We start from the raw sequence: 19636 nt of genomic DNA on the forward strand, positions 1-19636 counted from the left end.
AACAAAGAGCATAGAATATTCAGTATTTTTTGTATGAAGTAATCAGAGCTCTTTAATGCCTCGACGGATTTCAGTGCTTCGATAGCGCTGAAGCTATCAGTAAATATAAAATACTGGTCCGGAAAATAGCAGCCAGCCAGCGAAGATCATTTGGAATGTTCTTCGTGTAATCTCGCATGGAGGTGTCGACTACTAAATTGTTGGACTCTGGTAAAGTAGCGCGGTTTATTGCTCTAGTGGAACTAGGGTTTGCCTGAAGTGCATTTGATTGGCGCTGCAGTGCAATCAACACACAAGTGGCCTGTGGACTAACCTCGGAACTTTGCGCACATGAGTCTGTTACTACCGAATTCTTTTGTGTGACCTATCTGGCTACTTTTCTTACTGGTGGGAACCCTGGAGACGAAAGGCCTTGCAATGAGAATCCATAGACCATCATATACATGTTATCCTAACAGCGTGGTCACCTCGAAGGTCTCCCGTTTTGATCGGGTCTCCTTGTATACTTTCTTGCCATCTACGAAATTTCTATATATAAACCAGGGATATAAACCTGGTAGTCTTCCGCATAGGATCGACCGCAGTTTCATTCGACTGCTCTCGGTCCTTTACGACGACCCGGATTCTATTTATGCGGACGTGAAATACGTCCTTCACTGCCGAATATTTTGTGTGGAGTGATTTTGCTATTGCTAGCAAGTCAAGCTTTTTTTTACCGGGCATCATAAAAATATAGTACTCTCCCCGATAGATGCTCGGGTAAGCACGATGCCTCTGCCTGTCATCCGGGGACGTCGGGACAACGACTGCAACGGTTTGTTTCTTGGGAGCTCCGTCTGCTTCTACTGTCGACTTTCTTTTTCGTTGAGTTACAGGTCGTAACTCATCGTCGGAGGAAATCAATTCGAATTCCGCCGTGGCCATAGCGGCCAAAGAGGTGGGAGTAGTTTTCGAAGTAATTTATTATATTTATAAAAAAAAAAACATCAAAAATAATTGGTACGACACTACACACGTAGCTGGACACTACTTGGTATGCACTATTCGCACTTAGTAAACGCACACTACTACACACTACTGACCTTTCGGCCTTGGTGTTCGGTATCAAATTTGGTACGGAGCGTGCTAAACATGTGTCCGTTTCGTACGGTAGTTGGATGCCGAATGACTGCACTAACTGTGAGACACGTAAATAGTGCTACCCAACGTTTAGTATTTGCTCGCCCTACTCGCATTAGCACTGGACCGAAATAATCTAACGCGGTATATCTGAATGGTCTATCAAACGCTGCCATCGGCATTTTCGGTAGGATTGCCATAGGCCGTGTGGTTGCGCTCATCACTCTGCAGGACACGTATACGTTCATCACCTTCTTCACTAGTGCTCTAAGGTAAGGAATGTCAAAGCGCTGGGGAATTTCATTCTCCACTATCTCTATTTGCGTGTCGATACTCGGTGTGGTACCAACCTTTAACGTGAAATGTAATATGAATATTTTTTGGAAGTAAGACAGGGAACTTAGCTTCGTAGCGAGGATAGATTGAAGCGGCGGCTCGTCCTCTCCTCCTTAATATTTCGACTTTAATGTACTCCACTTCTTGTAGATAGAACTGGATATGGAAACTACGTGGAGTTGTCCTTCCGGTCCACCTTTCGTTTTGCGTAGCTCAGCAAACTCGGCCCGGGTAGGCCTCGTTCTGTGCAACCTTCCATAGTGATTGTTCCGCTTTCTGAAGTTCCTCTTGGCTTAGCACCCCGAGCCCTAGCGGTTGACCATCAGCTTTTCGTTTCAGGTTGTCTTTGTACCGGACGATATACGCATTAGACCGAAGAAGCTCTAAATGCTGAAGCGCGACAAATCAATCAGGTGAACCGCTTGCTGAATGTGTATATGTGTTACTCGTGCTTCCTCGTTGGTTTCAGGAACCGATTGTTTCACTGGCCATCGTGCTTCGGGTTCGTACAGGAACAGCTCTCACTGAAACATGACTTGATGAACAGCTTCATCAAGTCATGTTTCAGTGAGCAGTAATACATTGTAGTCAGATTCCACCAGCGTCAAGCGAAGCTCGTCGATTTTAGTTCAAACCTCCTCGAACGTTTTGGTGACAAAGACGTTTCTTTTCCTGGAAACCTGGATTCGTAAGGCTGTAGAGAAAATTTTGTTTTCGCAAAGTCGTGTATAATATTTCTTCAACATCTGCTGCCATCTCGTCTATGCGGCGTTGTAGGCTGTTGTTGCTCAACGGAATTTTCTTTATTATATCATATGGGGGTTTGTGCATGACGTTATTGATACTTCACTTATTCCCGGTAAAATTAGAAAATTTTGTGTCACTTGTAAAAATCTTTTGATTAGACAAGCAAATGATTTTATTGACCATATTTGTAGCACATCCCAGAGTTTACCTGTGTCACATGGAGTCCTTAACACCGTTTCTACGATTCGACAGAGACGTTTTCCCCTCTTTTGGCTGTTCGGCATCTTCCTTGGCGCGGTGAGATACCTGAGTATCACGCTAGATGCTTGCTACTGGCTGTTAAGGTCCGTCGTCATGTAATAAAATAGGTGGACGAATGCATGCGAAAAAGTTTACACATATACATACACATATAAATGTATAAAAGTATAAAAGTTTACACATATATTCACTATGTTATGTTGAGGCGCGCCGGAGAGAGAGTGTCCTTTTGGCGATCACGTCTTAAGCTCGAACCTAACGGCATCTCACGACATGCGTGCACTCATCAGTGAGAGCCGCGATAAGTACAGGTTGGCTCACGAAGGCAAAATATTCACCATAACATCTCCCTCCTTAAAACGTTCGGTACACAATAAACCGACTGGGCGGTCTTGGCGGCATTGGAACGACGTGGTCTATGTACCGAAACGATTGGTTGATCCGTTCTGCGGGGCGATGTTCGAGCAGCGTTGGGCGGGTGCTCTCATTATTAAAATTACTAGGTGGTACAACAAAGGACGGCACGGGCGATGGCGGTGAGGATGATTTATCAGCTTCTAGATGGCCCGATACTGGTGACGGATTCAATTGCCAAGCATCGAACAAAATATTCAAAGGTAAAAGATGTAGTGTCCTTAAGCGGACCGTCACTGGTACGCCGACGTAGCTGATTAACGTGTCGACCAAAAGTTTTCTCCTCAGTAGTCCGAACCAGGTACATGTATCTGCCTTGCAGGTCGACCACCGTAGCAGTGACCCATTTCCAATCGTTTAGGCAGTACTCCTAAGCGTAGATCGACTCACCGGGACTCAGCTCACGAAGTCGTAAATCAGGATTCGGTTGTGAAGCTTGACGTGGCGACAATAACAGCTTTAGCGAAGTTCTGAGACGCCTGCCTAGCATAATCTCAGCAGGAGTTTTCTAATCGTTCAGCTGAGCGTTTGGGGTGTTAACTTCCGGCTCTAATCTAAGACATGCTATCACTGAATCTTCGTCTGGTTTGGCGTGTGTGTGTATCTGATGGGAAAGAAGGTCAGCGTTGCCAAACTGATCGGTGCGAACGTATTCTATTTCGAAATCATATGCCAGTAGGGTTAAGAGCGAAACGTTACAACCGATTGGCCGTAAAAATGGGAATCCCTTTTTTTGATCCACATATTCGCAAAAGAGGCCGATGATTCGTTTTTAATAAAAAAATTTCTGCCAAATATCATTTCATGAAATTTTTTTATCGCAAAAATAATGGCCAAGCCCTCGCGATCGATCTGGCTGTATACTTTCTCTGCCGCTGTGAGAGTGCTCGAGGCGTGCTGGACAACCCGAATAGATCCGCCGGGATATTTATGGCTTATTGTCGCCCCGATGTCAACTGATGATGCGTAGGCAGTTACGCTACTGGGCGGCTGGGTCTAAAAACAGGAGGAATATTATCAAGCAAGGTAAATGTTATACTCGCCTTTGTACTATTTAAGTAAGCTACTATTTCTAAAACAAAAAAAATTTCCCCGATGATAAATTTTGCCATAAATTTTTTTTTCTTTCTCCGTAGGTGACTGTCAAAATTATCCCGAACGCCCTGTATATGTTGGCTGTTGACAGTGATGTTGGACCCTGTGCCCAGTTGTAGTCGAGCCGGCTTTCCTCCGATTAACATGCTGCCGAATTTCCGCTTCTGTTGTACGCTGCACACGTTTATTCGCACTACTCGGGATGCTACTGCACGACGATGATCGAGCCGCGGTCGTCCTCTGCGTCTGTGAGGCGAGTTGCAGAAACCCTCTCGGTGACCCATACGTCCACAATCTCTACACTTGTTGGTTCGATATGTGCAGTCACTAGTCCAATGAAGCGCACAACAAAGCCACCATGGGTTGTTAGGTTTGGAGGCTTCACTTCGGGGGCTGGTTAGGGGTGACGCTCGTTGTTGCTGAACAACAACACATTGGCGGTTGTTCCTTCCTTGCACCAACTGCATGCACACACTTACTAGCGTCCGTGGCGATCATTGCGCTATCAGCCTTCATACGCATTAATCGTTGGCAATCCGGTGCAAGCTGCTCCAGGGTTGCGTTCTTTCTGTCCTCGATGGCGGCTAGCAATTTCATACATATGTAATGCACGCTTTCATCCTTCAATTCACATACGAGAATGAGGCACTTGAAATGTTCCTCCGTCATCAAAGAAAATTTCGCATCGACGCACGCTTTATTCACTCGGCAAGCAAATGCTAACAGATCCTCGTTGCGCGTTTTTGTACTGTTAGGATACTCGAACCGCTTGCTGAGCTTTTCTTTCGAGCTTTCTTCCCAGCAGTCGAACCTTGGCAGCGTCATCCAAACGGGAAGCATTCTCCCTGAACAGGTGTTCGTACCGTGTGTACCACGATTCGAACGCTACTCCTGCTTCTGGATCATACCGGAATACCGACTTCCAGTATTGACTCTGGATTGGCTTGTTGCTGATCAGGGGTCGGTGGCTGCTGCTGTTGTTATTGCACGAGCTGTGATACTAACTGCTGCTGCTGCTGTGCCATTTGCTACTCCTGTTGGGTCAATTGCTGTTGTAGAAGCTGCAGCGTTTTCGCTGGCTGGAGGTGAATGAACCCAGCGTTCAGGACCCCATTTTGTGAGAGACGGTGTTGCTCTTCGATAATTGGCGTCTCTTCTGGGCTGGACATTCTGCGGCGTTTTACTGCTCGTCCTCGAACGTTTCCACTAAAATTCGTCGCCACTTTTGTGTTTTGGAGGTTAATCTTAATTTATTAGCTACACATAAAACTTAACACTTAACACAACACATTTAAAAGGACAATGTTCACAACGAGTATCCATGCCGAGCGTGCGTGCAATTTCCGTGCCGGGGGCCGGGTGCCGAGAGAAGGATCTCTAATCTCCGTTTCGTTGAAGGATGCGACCGTGCGTGCGTGCGACCGAGACGACTATATCCGCTACACATTGGATGCTGTCAGTTCCCAGATAGCATAGAGTATGCGGATAAGCACTGGCCACAGCGTCTGCAACAATGAGGATGCCGGACTCATGCCCCACCAAGAAGGTGCTCGTCAGTGACCCGTTCGCCACGAGGCGTAGAAGAGCACAGCGAGCTCGATGCCTGGATCAAGTGGAATCAAATTTGTCGGCGATCGAATGCAGTCGTGGATGGAGGAGGACTGCAGCCCCAGACCAAGTTTCCTGGGAACTAATTGGCGACCTGGCCATGTCGACGCGACTTCCAGCACGATATTGAACAGCATAACCGGTGAGATTCGAACGATTCCCACAGCATGCTCGACACTCTCACCTTACTCTTCACCCCGCCCATAGTGGCATTAACAGCCTTAACACATAATCACCCACCGACTCATCGCAGCTGCGGCTCGGATCCTTGTGAAATCGACGCAACTGCACTTATCACCAGAGCTAACACCGAACTACAAATCCTCACCAACCACCCACTGCTACCGATCATTCAATCCACCCGCCGGGGAATTCGTCCCTGGTATCACCGTACACGTGCAATAGACTGAGAATATAAACGCTCTCTCCGGGGAACCGGGGAAAGAAGCCACATGGACAATAGTTACTCACTTAATACACACAAAATATACAAATTTCCAACATATCTTTACAGGCGGCTCCGATCACCAGGACTCAGCCGGCTATAGAATCAATTCCACCATAGACAACTGCACCATCAATATTCCTAATCAAACTTCCAGTTTCACTGCTGGAAGTCACAAATCGTTTTCTGCTGGAAACGAGAAAACCGTCTAGCCAACAGTGGTCGGCTTCGTCCAACAGAAGCACACAACACCCTTTCCCGCCGAGATGCCTTCCGCTTTACCAGCACCATAGTCTCCCAACATTGGAATAGCTCACGGGAAGCTTTTTTTTTTCCTTTATTTATAGAGTTTTTGAGTCTTAGAGACTACATTCGCCTCTCTACTGTATTAAAAAAAAAGAATGGTTTAATCTAATACAAAACTATCGTATTTGTGGCTTAAATATTATGGAAAACTATTGCCTATAAAACTATGGAAACTATTATGGCATATGGTATCGGATAAGTTTAAACTATTGCTTAAATTTCTTTGTATAAATAACTGATGCGTAAAAATCTAATGAGGCGGTTCTGATGAAGTCTGTCGGGTGATAGGATTGTCGTTAAATCAGTTTCTAGTTGGCAGGTGGCTCGGTGTGTCATGTATCCATGGCAATCGGTGAAGATGTGGCGGACGGTGATGTCAACACCACAGAAGCTACTGAGTGGAGGACTGTATTTTTCTAGGAGGTAGGAGTGCGTAAGGCGGGTATGACCTATACGAAGGCGGGAAAGGACTCGTTGAATGTGGCTGGATTCGATATCTTCCCATGAAGAGGTGTTGTGCTTGATAGGACGGAGTTTGTTACTGAGGTCTACGTTGTGCCTTCGGCGGAAAAGATGGAGGTGTGATTGGGAAGTTTGATGGCGCAGTTGTCCGTGGTGGAGTGGATCCCACAGCCGGCTGAGTCCAGATAAATGGAGCCGTCTGTAAAGATATGATGAAAATGTTTGTATTTAGTCTGAATTAAGTGAGTAAAGGTACTATTGGCGATGTGGCTGTTTTTTCCGGTTCCCCGGAGAAAGCTTTTAAGTTCCCAGTCTATGGCAGGGAACTACCAGGGACGAATTCCCCGGCGAATGGATTGGATGATCGGTGGTAGTTGTTGTTTGGTGAGTGTCTGGTGATGAGTGCAATTACGTCTAGTTCTTTTTTAAGGATCCGAGCTGCAGTTTCCACTAGCCGGTTGGTGATGATCTGTGTGAGTCTACTGTTTACCATCCTTTTCCAGCACCTTAGCCATACAGTTAAGAAGCGAGATTGGACGGTAACTATCTATTTCATTAGTGGGTTTTTTGGGTTTGGAAATTGGTACTGTTAGGCTCGATTTCCAATCCGCCGGAATATTCCCGGTAGACCAGATGTGATTGTAAATCTTAAGGAGTGTTAATTTGGCTTGAGGCGTAAGGTTTTTAAGCAAAGGATAACCTATGTTGTCAGGGCCTGAAAAACTACAATAGATGGGAAAGCGTCACAAATCGCCGAAATATCAATAGGGCGGCGCGCTTCGACGGGAAGTACGGTGCACTTCTGGCGACCTCCCACTCGGATTAAACTATTTGGGTGTAATGGGCGCAGATTAGGAAATACTTTATATGGTACGCTTGCAACAACACGTTTGAATTCATCAGAAAAATAAATTTATTGGATCAGTTTCATCGTGGTTTCATTAGATCGACGCAGTTACGGACAAATACGGGGTTGATTCACGCTGATATAGAGGTAAGTAGGCCATAACACGGTGTGTCTTTTGGAAACTACAGTACTTGTATAATGGGATATTGTGCGACACGATGGAATTGGGAACATCGACGCAGGTCTTCACACGACAGAACCGGGGTGCAAATCCTACCCGAACCGTTCCACCGTAGCGAGGAATGATTATCAGCAGGACGATGACCAGCTAAATCGAGAATATCGTTAGCCAATAAGAATAATATAAAGAAGAATTCGCTACTTCAACAGAATGCCGATATAATACACGATTGGGCAACGAAAGAAGAAAAACTAAAATTAAAATTTTTGATTTCAATAATACACCACCACACATTTCAAGGTGACAGATTTTTGTTCCACACATTAATTTAACGTATCATTGTATCGTAACACATTTATTTTTCAACATTCAAATACAATCATTCGCATCGTCGAAACCGCCGCCACCCAGAGTACGTCAACCAGAGTGTCTTTTTTCCACTTACGCTCTTAAAAACACACTTCTATGTTAAAGTTCACGGTCAGAGCTTACGAGCGATTATTGCTCGGTGGTATCGGCGGTATCCTGTAAAATCAATAGAAACGTAAGCAAAATAGTGTACGCTGACAAAAAAATATAAAACATTTCAAGCCTCGTCATTGAGAAACCTTACTCCTACCATCGTGTAGCAAACGACATCTAGCATCTTAAAGACAAGAAAGCAAACAAACGAACCACCAAGCGCTCCAAAAGACTCGTTGCATCAATGTTGTCTGGTGATCGGCCGTGTTGGTCACGTGTGCTTGCCGTACGTTGCGTCTGAAGGTTTGTGTGAGCGTGGAGAAGAGAAATCGATACGATCACATTACCTTAATTGAACAGGGACATTCATCGACATCATCCTGTGTGTTCAAGCCAATGTCACTTTCAAACTATTTTCGTTCATTTTCGTAGACAACAGGTACAACAACAAAAATATGCAGAAACTCAAATTGGCAATAAACGTGTGTCAATAATTAGTGATTTACGCCGTACAACGTTTTCCTTTCTTTGTCCCGTGTTACGAAACACCATGCGTCTCCATCATCGTAAACATGCATTTTACTACAAACATGCTCTAGAGAGTAAGTTTGTACAGTGAATGAAGTGAATGTTTAACAACACAATTTAATATGAATAGCTTCTGCCGAATTAATACCGAAAATTAACAACACAAAAATTGGCTTAGTTTCACCGAACTAAAGTTCACACCAAGCCAGTCATTTTGCTTGGTTTCATACCTTTGAAGTAGATTTATTTTTTAAACTTAAATAATTGTGTCGATGGTGACGCATGACTTTTAAATATACCATAGGGTGTTCATTTCTATGAATTTTATTGATTAAAAATCTAATCCAACATTGTTATTAGGCCCATAAGGTGGCAATTCTACCTTAACCAGCCATTTTGACTGGTGGTTTGTGGGACGATGAACAGCGTATTTAAATGTAAATTATTCACAAAAAGCTGATTATATGCAATCAACAGACTTACATCTTAGAATATAACTCTAATATAATATATAATATACGAGAAATAAAATATCGTTTTATACAACCTTAAACAAATATGAAAATGTTAATCATATCATAAAAAAATATTTATCTTGTAACCACCAATTTTTTTGACTGGTCTCGCTAAAGTTGCATGCTCGAAATCGCGGTAGTTCTAGTGTTAATCTCGACACAAACAAACAGGATGTCTTCCTCTTCACGACTAAGCCCAAAACATGCTCGACGCACGCTTAATGCCCAAAAAATACACCCTACACGTGCTGCTAACCAAGCGACCGAACGCCACGCGAGTCCGGTGCACATTTTACTTCGCCACATCAACGAAGGAAAAAGTAAAAAAGAACAGAGAAACAAAGTTTTCTTCGTCAGAATAGCAAGAAAAACTTCTTCGTGCGGCCGCGTATATAGGCGAAAGCGTTCATAATCGAACCATTCCGACAAGGAATGGTTGATGTGATGCTAGAACCGCATGAGCACGACACTTCCAGTGAACGATTATGCCAAACTAGGAGCACGACGCGGGTGTGCAGCAATCGCCATCGATCGATGGACAAACTGCCTGCCGAACCGAGCTGACCGACGCGCGATGATGGAAGGATTCGGACCACGCGTAATTGGATCAGCAGGAATAGGTGTACAACGCAACAGAACCCACCGGCAACGGCAACGTGCGGGAAACGTATAAATGAAGCCGAACCATGGGAATCTAATTCAGTTTGCGTTCATCAACGGGAACGACGGTTGTGATCCCTTCGCTGGTGGTGACACGGTATCATACACATAAGTTCATAACTACAAGAAAAAAAAAGTGCAACCACAAAAAAGCAACATTCCTATTCATAAATCTGCCAATCGTGTCAATATTGCTATACCAGACGAATATTTTTTGCGAAAACAATCCAACTTCAACAGTGACCGTAACCAAATCTTACAGTAAAAGTGTAACATCGTACCGGGAACATTTGATAACAAGCAGTTGTGCGTACGTGCGTGCGTGTTGTGTTTCTGTGTGCTTCTGTGCGGATAACACCTTCATAGGAAAGGAATTGCATCAAGATGGTTTACAATTTCAAAGTTTTCAAGAAGTGTGCCCCCAACGGAAAGGTTACGCTGTACATGGGCAAGCGTGACTTTGTAGACCACGTTGCAGGCGTTGAACCGATCGGTGTGTATTGGCAGCCCTTGCATGCCCACAATTTTCCCCAATAGAGCACCGTTATGCAAGAAGGACGGTTATAAAACCATTTGCTATGAAACCAGCTTCGAGTTAACGACATTGGCTAGATTCTATAATACACAAGCGTATTACGTGATAGAGATTAACTTATTTTTGCATATCCTTTCCTTACGTTGAGTAAGATCAAACGTTTAAATCTTTTTTATGTAATGATTGCTATATGGAAATATCAAACTGATATTATATTACCGTCCAATTATTAAGTAGTTTTTTTTTTTTTTGGTGGAGCAAGTGTGTCAGCTTAATTTGCAGAAGTGCTGCTTAAGAAACTTCAAATATCAAACCAGTTGAATTTGTGCTCGAAATACATGCTAAACCTTTTTCTATTTTGTCCTCACTTGCATACATCGAATAGATGGCATCGTCGTGCTGGACGACGAGTACATCCGCGACAACCGCAAGGTGTACGGTCAGGTGGTCTGCAGTTTCCGCTACGGCCGGGAGGAGGATGAGGTGATGGGACTGAACTTCCAGAAGGAGCTTTGTCTCGCCTCGGAACAGATCTACCCTCGGCCGGAAAAGTCGGACAAGGAGCAAACGAAGCTGCAGGAGCGTCTGCTGAAAAAGCTCGGCTCCAATGCGATCCCGTTCACGTTCAACATCTCCCCTAATGCACCATCGTCGGTGACGCTGCAGCAGGGCGAGGACGATAATGGCGATCCGTGCGGTGTGTCGTACTACGTGAAGATCTTTGCCGGCGATTCGGAAACCGATCGCACGCACCGTCGCAGCACGGTAACGCTCGGCATTCGCAAGATCCAGTTCGCTCCAACTAAGCAGGGCCAGCAGCCGTGCACCGTGGTACGCAAGGACTTTATGCTGAGTCCGGGAGAGCTTGAGCTGGAGGTAACGCTGGACAAGCAGCTGTATCTGCACGGTGAGCGAATAGGCGTTAACATCTGCATACGCAACAATTCGAACAAAATGGTCAAGAAGATCAAGGCGATGGTACAGCAGGGCGTCGATGTGGTACTGTTCCAGAACGGTAGCTACCGCAACACGGTGGCCTCGCTGGAAACGAGCGAGGGCTGCCCAATCCAGCCTGGTTCCAGCCTGCAGAAGGTGATGTACCTGACGCCGCTGCTGTCCTCCAACAAGCAGCGCCGTGGTGTCGCTCTGGACGGTCAGATTAAGCGTCAGGAACAGTGTTTGGCTTCGACTACGCTGTAAGTAGGGTTTGTCGTGTTTGTCATTTTGTGTACTATCTTGTACTAACGGTAAGGTTTGATCATTTTGCAGCCTGGCTCAACCGGATCAGCGTGATGCATTCGGTATTATCATTTCGTACGCCGTCAAGGTGAAACTGTTCCTCGGTGCCCTTGGCGGAGAGTTGTCGGCCGAACTTCCGTTTGTCCTAATGCACCCGAAGGTAAGCACACCGAGGGGAGAGCTACGATGGACAACATGTTGATCATGTGCTTTTTCATTTCTTTTCTGCAAATAGCCCGGCACCAAGGCTAAGGTCATTCATGCAGACAGCCAAGCCGATGTGGAAACCTTCCGACAGGATACGGTCGATCAGCAGGCTTCGGTGGACTTTGATTAATTGGAAAATCCATTTGGATGAGGCGCGGGAACTCTGGCATGGACGGACTACGACGACTAAATCACTTACGAAAATGTCACCAAAGAAAAAGAAGGAAAAAGCAAAAAAAATGGAACTTTACTCATACAACCGAACGCAAACGACCTACGACGACGCAAACGATCATCGATCTCACTTCCCCGTCTTTTTTATCCTAAGCAATAGCACGCGATCATAGCAGAGGGAGAGAAAGATGGAGAGAATGAAACGAAACAACGATTACCAAAACTCGAAGACGGAAACATCCGTTGCACTTTGAGCTCATTGTTTCTGTGGACAGTCAAACAGCCAAGGGTGGGCAGGCAAATCGATAAGCGCTTTTCCCCCCAGGAACGATGTACCTTACAAAAATTTACAATACAGAACGTCACACGTCTTCACCGTTCTTTAACAAAATCGGTAACTTTTGGATGTAGTTTTCATAGAATCCTTCTGTGCGCAAGGATTGAACTATTGAACTTATTGAGGCTGTTTTGTTATTGCGCGACCAATTATGTACACACCGAATACATCTCATATGATTGAATAAAACTAAACGAACAACAATCGAATTGGATGAAAACAAACCACGGTGGGCTTTGGATCCTTTCATTTTTGAGTGTGGTGTGACCCTTCTTGAAGTCTACGATGCCGATTCACCGAGAGCATCGGTATCGACATCTCCAATATCTATCGGCTGTTCTAGCAAACACAGCGACTCCTTAGCTCCACCTCAATTTAGGCTTATCATCCTGTCTCTACACTCAAGACTTAAAAAGATCCGCGTGAAGGCCTTATCGACTGTTGAATTTCTAGTACATTTAGTGAAACTCAGGGCAGCTGCATTCGCTTTCAAGAATCAGAAGTTATATTTTACCCCTGTACCTGATGGTTCTGCTATGCTTATTAATATTGCTGAGAAATTATATCGTCCAACATATGATCTATGGCCACTGTCTCTTAAATACAACAGTTAAACACACCGAAACATGACAAACCTGATTTACGATGTCGATGTTTGCAGAAAGGACACAAAAACTGCGCAGAGAACTTACGAGGTCAGATTTTGTGAAAGTACTATAATCGATCGTTTTTGTACGGTCCTACGGCGGTATCCAGAAAATATGACATCGTGACGGGTCGAATTAAAATATCAAACGAATGACATTTTAAATCCTCAAATGGGTAGAATTTGGTAGGGTAGGATTAATTATATTTTGTGGATTAGAAATACACAGTGACCGCCAATAAAATAAGACCACCTGCTATTGCACATTAGGCAAAACTAAGATTGTGAGGTCAACTTGCAACGAATCTTCTGAGTTTTTATTTTTTGGAAAATTTTGTTAGGCAGCTTTGAAACACGTTTCTGTCGTTGGATGAATCATGAAATCGATTTTTTTTCGGTTCTGATGACTAAAACACATAAGACCATGAAAAAAGACCATTCATTAATTTGAAAATTCAAACAATTTTTTTAATAGTTTATATACAGCGGGTCTTCATATATAGCGCAGGTCTTCACACGCAAGAATTAGGGTTCAAATCAACTGCGTTTCCCCCGTAGACTAACTTAGTGTTCAACTGCATGGCATAATCGAGTCGAGTGAACCATTCTATGACCAGCGTGACGCAGAAAATCGTTTTCCGAAGTCTTTGAATTATTTCCAGGATAACGTATACGTAACTATGTGACGTGACGCACTCGATAGAAAAATCCTCCCTTCCTTCCTTGTTTGGAGCGGCGAGACGTCCGACTATTATGATCACATGAATCCTACTGGGACTTCCCCTTCGTTACAGCATAGATCCGAAGTAGATCAATATAATTTTCAGCCAAAATATTAGATTGATACTATCATGGCTGGCTGGCGAATAATAACGTCAAAACACCCCTGAAAGGATTATTCATTTTCGTCAATGAATTCGGCTACCACGACCAAGATCACATTACGCTGATCATGAATCAATAACATAAACGAGTAGGATGTTCAACAAACGTTATCCATGTTTTGATTTTTACTATCGACAGTCGTCTACAGTTTTGTTAAAGGATTGAGTCAATTGTGATGTCAATACGATCAGCTTAGGTTAAAGTTCTCTCTCTCTCTCTCTCTCTCTCTCTCTCTCTCTCTCTCTCTCTCTCTCTCACACTCACTCATGTTGGCCGGTTCTTTTAAAAAGCACGTCGTCGTGACATGGCCTGGTCAACAATAGATCTCCAGGAAACTCGATCGCTGGCTGCAGCTTCCGATCCATGTAGGCACCCGATCTCCGACAGGTCCAGTCAACGAACTCGCTGTGCTCCCCGACGCCTCGTGCCGAACTGGCGGTCGCTGATGAATACCTTCTTGGCGGGGCATGAGTCCGGCATCTTCTTAACATGCCCCAGCCATCGTATCCTGCCGGCTTTGACTATCGTCAGGATATCAGCACCGCCAAACAGCTCAGCTAGTTCGTGGTTTATTCTCCTTCGCCACACGTCCTGCTCGCACACACCGCCAAAGATATTCCTTAGCACCCGCCGTTCGAAAGTGGCGAGTGCATTGGCGTCCTCCGTCAGCATAGTCCAAGACTCGTACCCGCAGAGGACTACCGGACGTATCAAGGTGCGGTAAATCGTGCATTTCGTGTGTTGTTGGAGTCTTCTGGATCGCAGGAGTTTGTGGAGTCCGTAGTAGGCACGATTCCCCTGAACAATACGCCTTCGGATTTCGCTGCTTGCGTTGTTGTCCGAAGTTATGATCGTACCAAGGTAGCAGAACTCCTCTACCACCTCGAGATCGTCGCCGCCAACTGATACTCTGCTTCCGAGTCGGGCTCTATCACGGTCAGAGCCTCCGGCAAGCAAGTATTTTGTCTTCGTCGCATTGATGCTCAATCCAATTCTATTGGCCTCGTGTTTCAAACGGGTGTACGCCTCGCACACCGTTCAGTTGTCCGTCCGATGATGTCGATGTCATTCACCAAGCCAAGGAATTGGAGAGATCGGGTGAAAATCGTGCCCCGGATGTCAAAGCCCGCGTACTTGCACTCCGTACTCCGTCCATAGTGACCTTTAGCAGCCGTACTAGCTTCCCAGAGAATCCGTACTGCTGCATGGTGTTCCATAGTTCGATCTATGGTATCGTAGGCCGCCTTGAAGTCAATAAACAGGTGGTACGTAGGGATCTGGTGCTCTCGGCACTTCCGGAGAATCTGCCGAAGAGTGAAGATTTGGTCGGTGCTGGATTTGCCTCCAACAAACCCAGCTTGGTAGCTGCCGACGAAATCTTTAACAAGGGGGGCCAGTAATGTCCTCTTCGATGATTGTAAATCTATTGGACAATTAATAAAGAAGCCTTATGGGTCTAATCTGGATCAAAATAGTGAGGAAAATAAGTGAGGTATTTTTAAAATCGTCAAAAGTATAATCTGTACAGCACTCCGTGAAAGTCTTAATACGTTAGCAGGAACACTGCTGATTCCGTTAACATTTTTGTTTAATTTAGTCATCTAATTTATATCAGGCCGTTGATAGCGACGCTTCATTTGGTATACTCGTGTGGTGGACCACAATTAAATTCCCCTATAAAACGGAATGTGTTTGACCACATGCCTTTTACCATTTAATGAAAACGCTCAGCTTGTTTATTCTCTAGATTCATTGATCTTACCTTTATTGCGATGACTTAGTTGTTTTTTTTTTCATTACGATATACAATATTTTCATCGTTTCACGCCTATGTCTTTATACTTTGCATACTTTCCTAGTTCACTCGTTTCCAGTCTGTGTCAGTGATTGGTATATGTGTGTTGACTTACTAAAACCATTCAACCAGCCCAATGGGTTCGATACGACCAACCGTTTCGCAACCATACTGTTGCTGCTGTTGCTGTTGCTGTTGCTAAATTACAATACCATTCCCGTGCTACGAGTATCAACTTGCAAAGTCTTTACTTTCCCGTTCTTATTATTTGTTCACAGTTGCGACCACGATTATTTGCAAATTATTTCCTGTTTTATTTTACTTTTCTTTATAATATTCTATATTACTTGTATATTTTGGTATTAGGATGATTTCATTCTTCACGGCTATCGCCGCAACGCTTGTTCGTGGCTAATTTCGTGTGCCATTCAATTGTTGTCTGCTGTTCCCTGTCTTCATTGACTTTCATATTGTGTTTAATGCTGCGACTTCAATCAATCACCGATCGCTAGCAGCAATATAATGCAGGCTTGTTTGCAAACGTTTTGCTTAAATTAATTCATGCCTTAACGGTATTTATGAATGTGAAGTAGCAAAGAATAGAATACACTTATCGGTGAACGTTCACTTGGAAGGTGTTGTAGGTGTGTCGACCATCATTATCATTGACCATACCATCCATCCATCCTTTTCAATGTCTGGGTGTGGAATGGTTGTTGCACACGTGCTCTCGAAAACATTTCCTTCGCATTGGAAGAGATTCTTGCGGGATTGTATAAAGCAGAAATTAAGATTCTACAATTTCACTATCCTTTGTTTTCTTACTCTCTTACTCTAGGAGGTTTCAGCTGTGTAGAGAAGAAACCTACCGGCAGTACATCTTTTTAAACGTGATTCTAATTTGGGTACCCAATCTGCACAGTATTAGGATCACACACACGCACACGCTATTTGGTCGACAGCTGAAGAAGCAATCCGAAGGATGAAACCAACCTTTTTATCCGTTTTGATGCTAACGGATCTTCTCTCACACACAGAGCAAATTGCTTCGCTCTAAATGATAAAAAAAAAATCATTAAGATTGTAAAAACACTAACGATAGGACAGCACTATTCGTGCCCTATCAAAATTAATATCATGTCAAAGGTAAAACCAAACAGTTTCTAATACCCGTCATACTGCTCCTCTCTTTCACAATGCTTCTTTTCGCCTGGGGAGGGTATTCTATTACGATTATATGTACTTTCACACGAGTTATCTGCTCTGCTAAGGGTGATCTCGACTAAATCTGTGTAAAAATGGCACTTCGTAGCCCATTTCGTGTGTCTCTTGTGTAGTGCATCTTGCAATAATCACCTTCCCATCCAAAGGCATGTGTCTGCGAAATTCGATTATCATTACACTATTTCATACACTTTCGCTATTATATTCCGGATTGGGGTTGTAGGTTATGTGATGTAAGTAGATAGTTTAGCTACATGTATGTCTCGATAACGTGTCGATGATTTCGCTCCGTCCGGCAGCTCACGAAAAACATTAGTGCCAATTATTTCGTTAAAACGAGTCGTACGTTCAACACTCGGCTTGCTCCCTTGCTATTTCTCTCTCTCTCTCTCTTCTCTCTCTCTCTCTCGTAATTAGCACACTCCCTATTTGGTTGTCGGGAGAAATATCATTAGGCTCACACAGCATCACAACACAGATTGCCAATCGTTTTAACCCCTTCGATTGATACACAAAGAGTATCGATCGTATCGGGCGCCGTGTGTTGGTGTACGGTACCTGTGGTATATATGTGGCCACAATCCCTCACCACATCACACGTTTCTTTTTGGTTGCAAAAAAACTGTCGATCGCCACCATAAACGTGACGATGATTAATCGGAAAAAAATGATAGATATATTTAACCAACAGAGCTCAGCGAAGGTAGTGTGTGGAACTATGCTACAAAGCTGGAGGCCGGTAGTGTTCCTACCTGGTTTCAGAGACGGGGAGAGAATAGAAAATCAGAGAGGCTTCACAACACCAATTTACATCTATACGACACACGTACTGTATACGACAGAACATTTACACACCCCATTCGCGATTGTCGCAAGCGGTGTGTGGAAGTGTGTGCGTTTTCATCCAAATAAACTGCCATATTCCGACAGGTCGCGATATAAAAAGGAAGTATCAAAATTACTAATTCCATCACATCGTGCTACCTTGTATAAAATTATCAGACCATCGCTCCCAAGTACAGAACAATTTGCATCGTACAACACAGTGAGTTCCTTTTCGTTTTTTTGTTTGTTTCTGGATGACAAAGATTCGCTTGTTTCGCATTGGTTTCGTTCCGTTTGAATATCTTACTGAATTAGATTCATCAAACCGATGCGCTAGCTTGATACGAGTACATCTCAACACACACACACACAGGTTGCATTTAGCTGTGTAAGCAAGGAATGAATGCTAAATGCTATGAGGAAAACCTATCTCAAAGCCTATAGTTATTATACCTTCTGTACACGGGATGAGTATGGGATATAGATACAATGTTGCCAAACATTGGTTTATTTGCTTATTTGCGTTAGTTGCCATTCTGGTTAAAACGGGTACGGGTGAAACTGTTTTTATGACTTCTCCACTCCACACACACAACACCCAGCACTAGCTTATGAAGGGTAACCGCAGTAAAAACTAAAGTATAGAAACAAAAGCACCAATACTTAGCGTGATTCTTCGCACATTATCGGCTAGAGTGATTTTTCGGCCCCATATGTACTGCTCTTCTCACAAGCTTATACCAGTGATGTGTTGGAGCTGTTACCAATCAGAAACGTTTTTTTACTAGTGGCCGGATTATTCTGTTCTGGTGTCTCAACGTATGGATATATACCATTCACTGCAATTTCCCATCGAGCCACTGAACACACTTGAGTCGCGAAGAAAGGTTTCCTTACAGGCACTGGACCTAATACGGGTTCATCCAGTAGTATATAAGATGGAATAGGTGTAAAACTGACTCACTTCTGTAAATTGGCGATCTGTACGCTTGTTTCTTGTTTTGCAATTCTATTTACCACTAACACTCACACATGTTCAACACTCCTGGGGTGGGGTGGTGGTTGTTTACGGACAGGAACAACATAAATGCCTACCGTTTGGATTCTAGCGCATACTTCTTGCTGATCTGAGGTTGGAAAGAAGGTTTGCGTTGTCGCTTAATTCGTCACACCACTTGGGCGTGACAAACGGTCACCTTTAGGATGTTGGGAAGCGCTATGCTAACGAAATGTTTACCCCTTTGGTTATCATTTGAACTACAATTGAATTTAAGAATTCCGCCCATTTTAAGCATACGTAATTTCTACCGACCAGGTTCAGCCGTCGAACGAAAGACATTGTAAGCAGCTAGTGATGATGTTGATCACGACTAATTTTGTATCTACTGATTGCCATTAAAAAAAGCATAGCCCGGGCTTCTCCACAAAACGATATCTCAATTGCAGAACGAAATAGCTGAATGCTTCTCAGCGCACTTCAATGAGCACTTCTTTTTTCTCCTGGCTAAACTTATTTCATACCGTTTCAAACAAACCATGGGTAAATTTCAAAGTGACTTAAAAACCGCTACTAAAGCTTTGTTAGCTTCGAAATAAATTACTATATGTCATAATTATCATATCATTATATCGAGTTTGCATTTCGAAGAGCCGATTTGTTTCCAAATTTGCAGCATTTCACTTTTTTTTTGTTTAGCCCTCCCAATTTTTGTTTCGCTCACGAGCTCATTTCGAATGGTCTCATTGGCCATTAGATTCGATGTTAAAAAAAGAATATACATAA

At 43.8% G+C, this 19636-nt stretch overlaps 3 protein-coding genes across 3 annotated transcripts in view; 2 read left to right on the forward strand and 1 right to left on the reverse strand.

Moving 5' to 3' along the window:
- LOC126564714 (cytochrome b5-related protein-like) overlaps positions 1 to 19636 on the reverse strand; it is a 253063-nt gene that overhangs the window by 52138 nt on the left and 181289 nt on the right. The gene's annotated exons all lie outside the window — the stretch shown is intronic.
- LOC126564519 (BUB3-interacting and GLEBS motif-containing protein ZNF207) overlaps positions 1 to 19636 on the forward strand; it is a 157221-nt gene that overhangs the window by 43530 nt on the left and 94055 nt on the right. The gene's annotated exons all lie outside the window — the stretch shown is intronic.
- LOC126564852 (arrestin homolog) lies at positions 10328 to 12097 on the forward strand. Its single transcript, XM_050221973.1, has 4 exons — positions 10328 to 10479; positions 10907 to 11717; positions 11791 to 11920; positions 11996 to 12097. The coding sequence occupies exons 1-4, from the start codon at positions 10371 to 10373 to the stop codon at positions 12095 to 12097; spliced, it is 1152 nt and encodes a 383-aa protein (XP_050077930.1). The 5' UTR covers positions 10328 to 10370.

This window comes from Anopheles maculipalpis, chromosome 3RL (genome assembly GCF_943734695.1).
Source record: "Anopheles maculipalpis chromosome 3RL, idAnoMacuDA_375_x, whole genome shotgun sequence".
In the NCBI taxonomy this organism is placed as follows: Eukaryota; Metazoa; Arthropoda; class Insecta; order Diptera; family Culicidae; genus Anopheles; species Anopheles maculipalpis.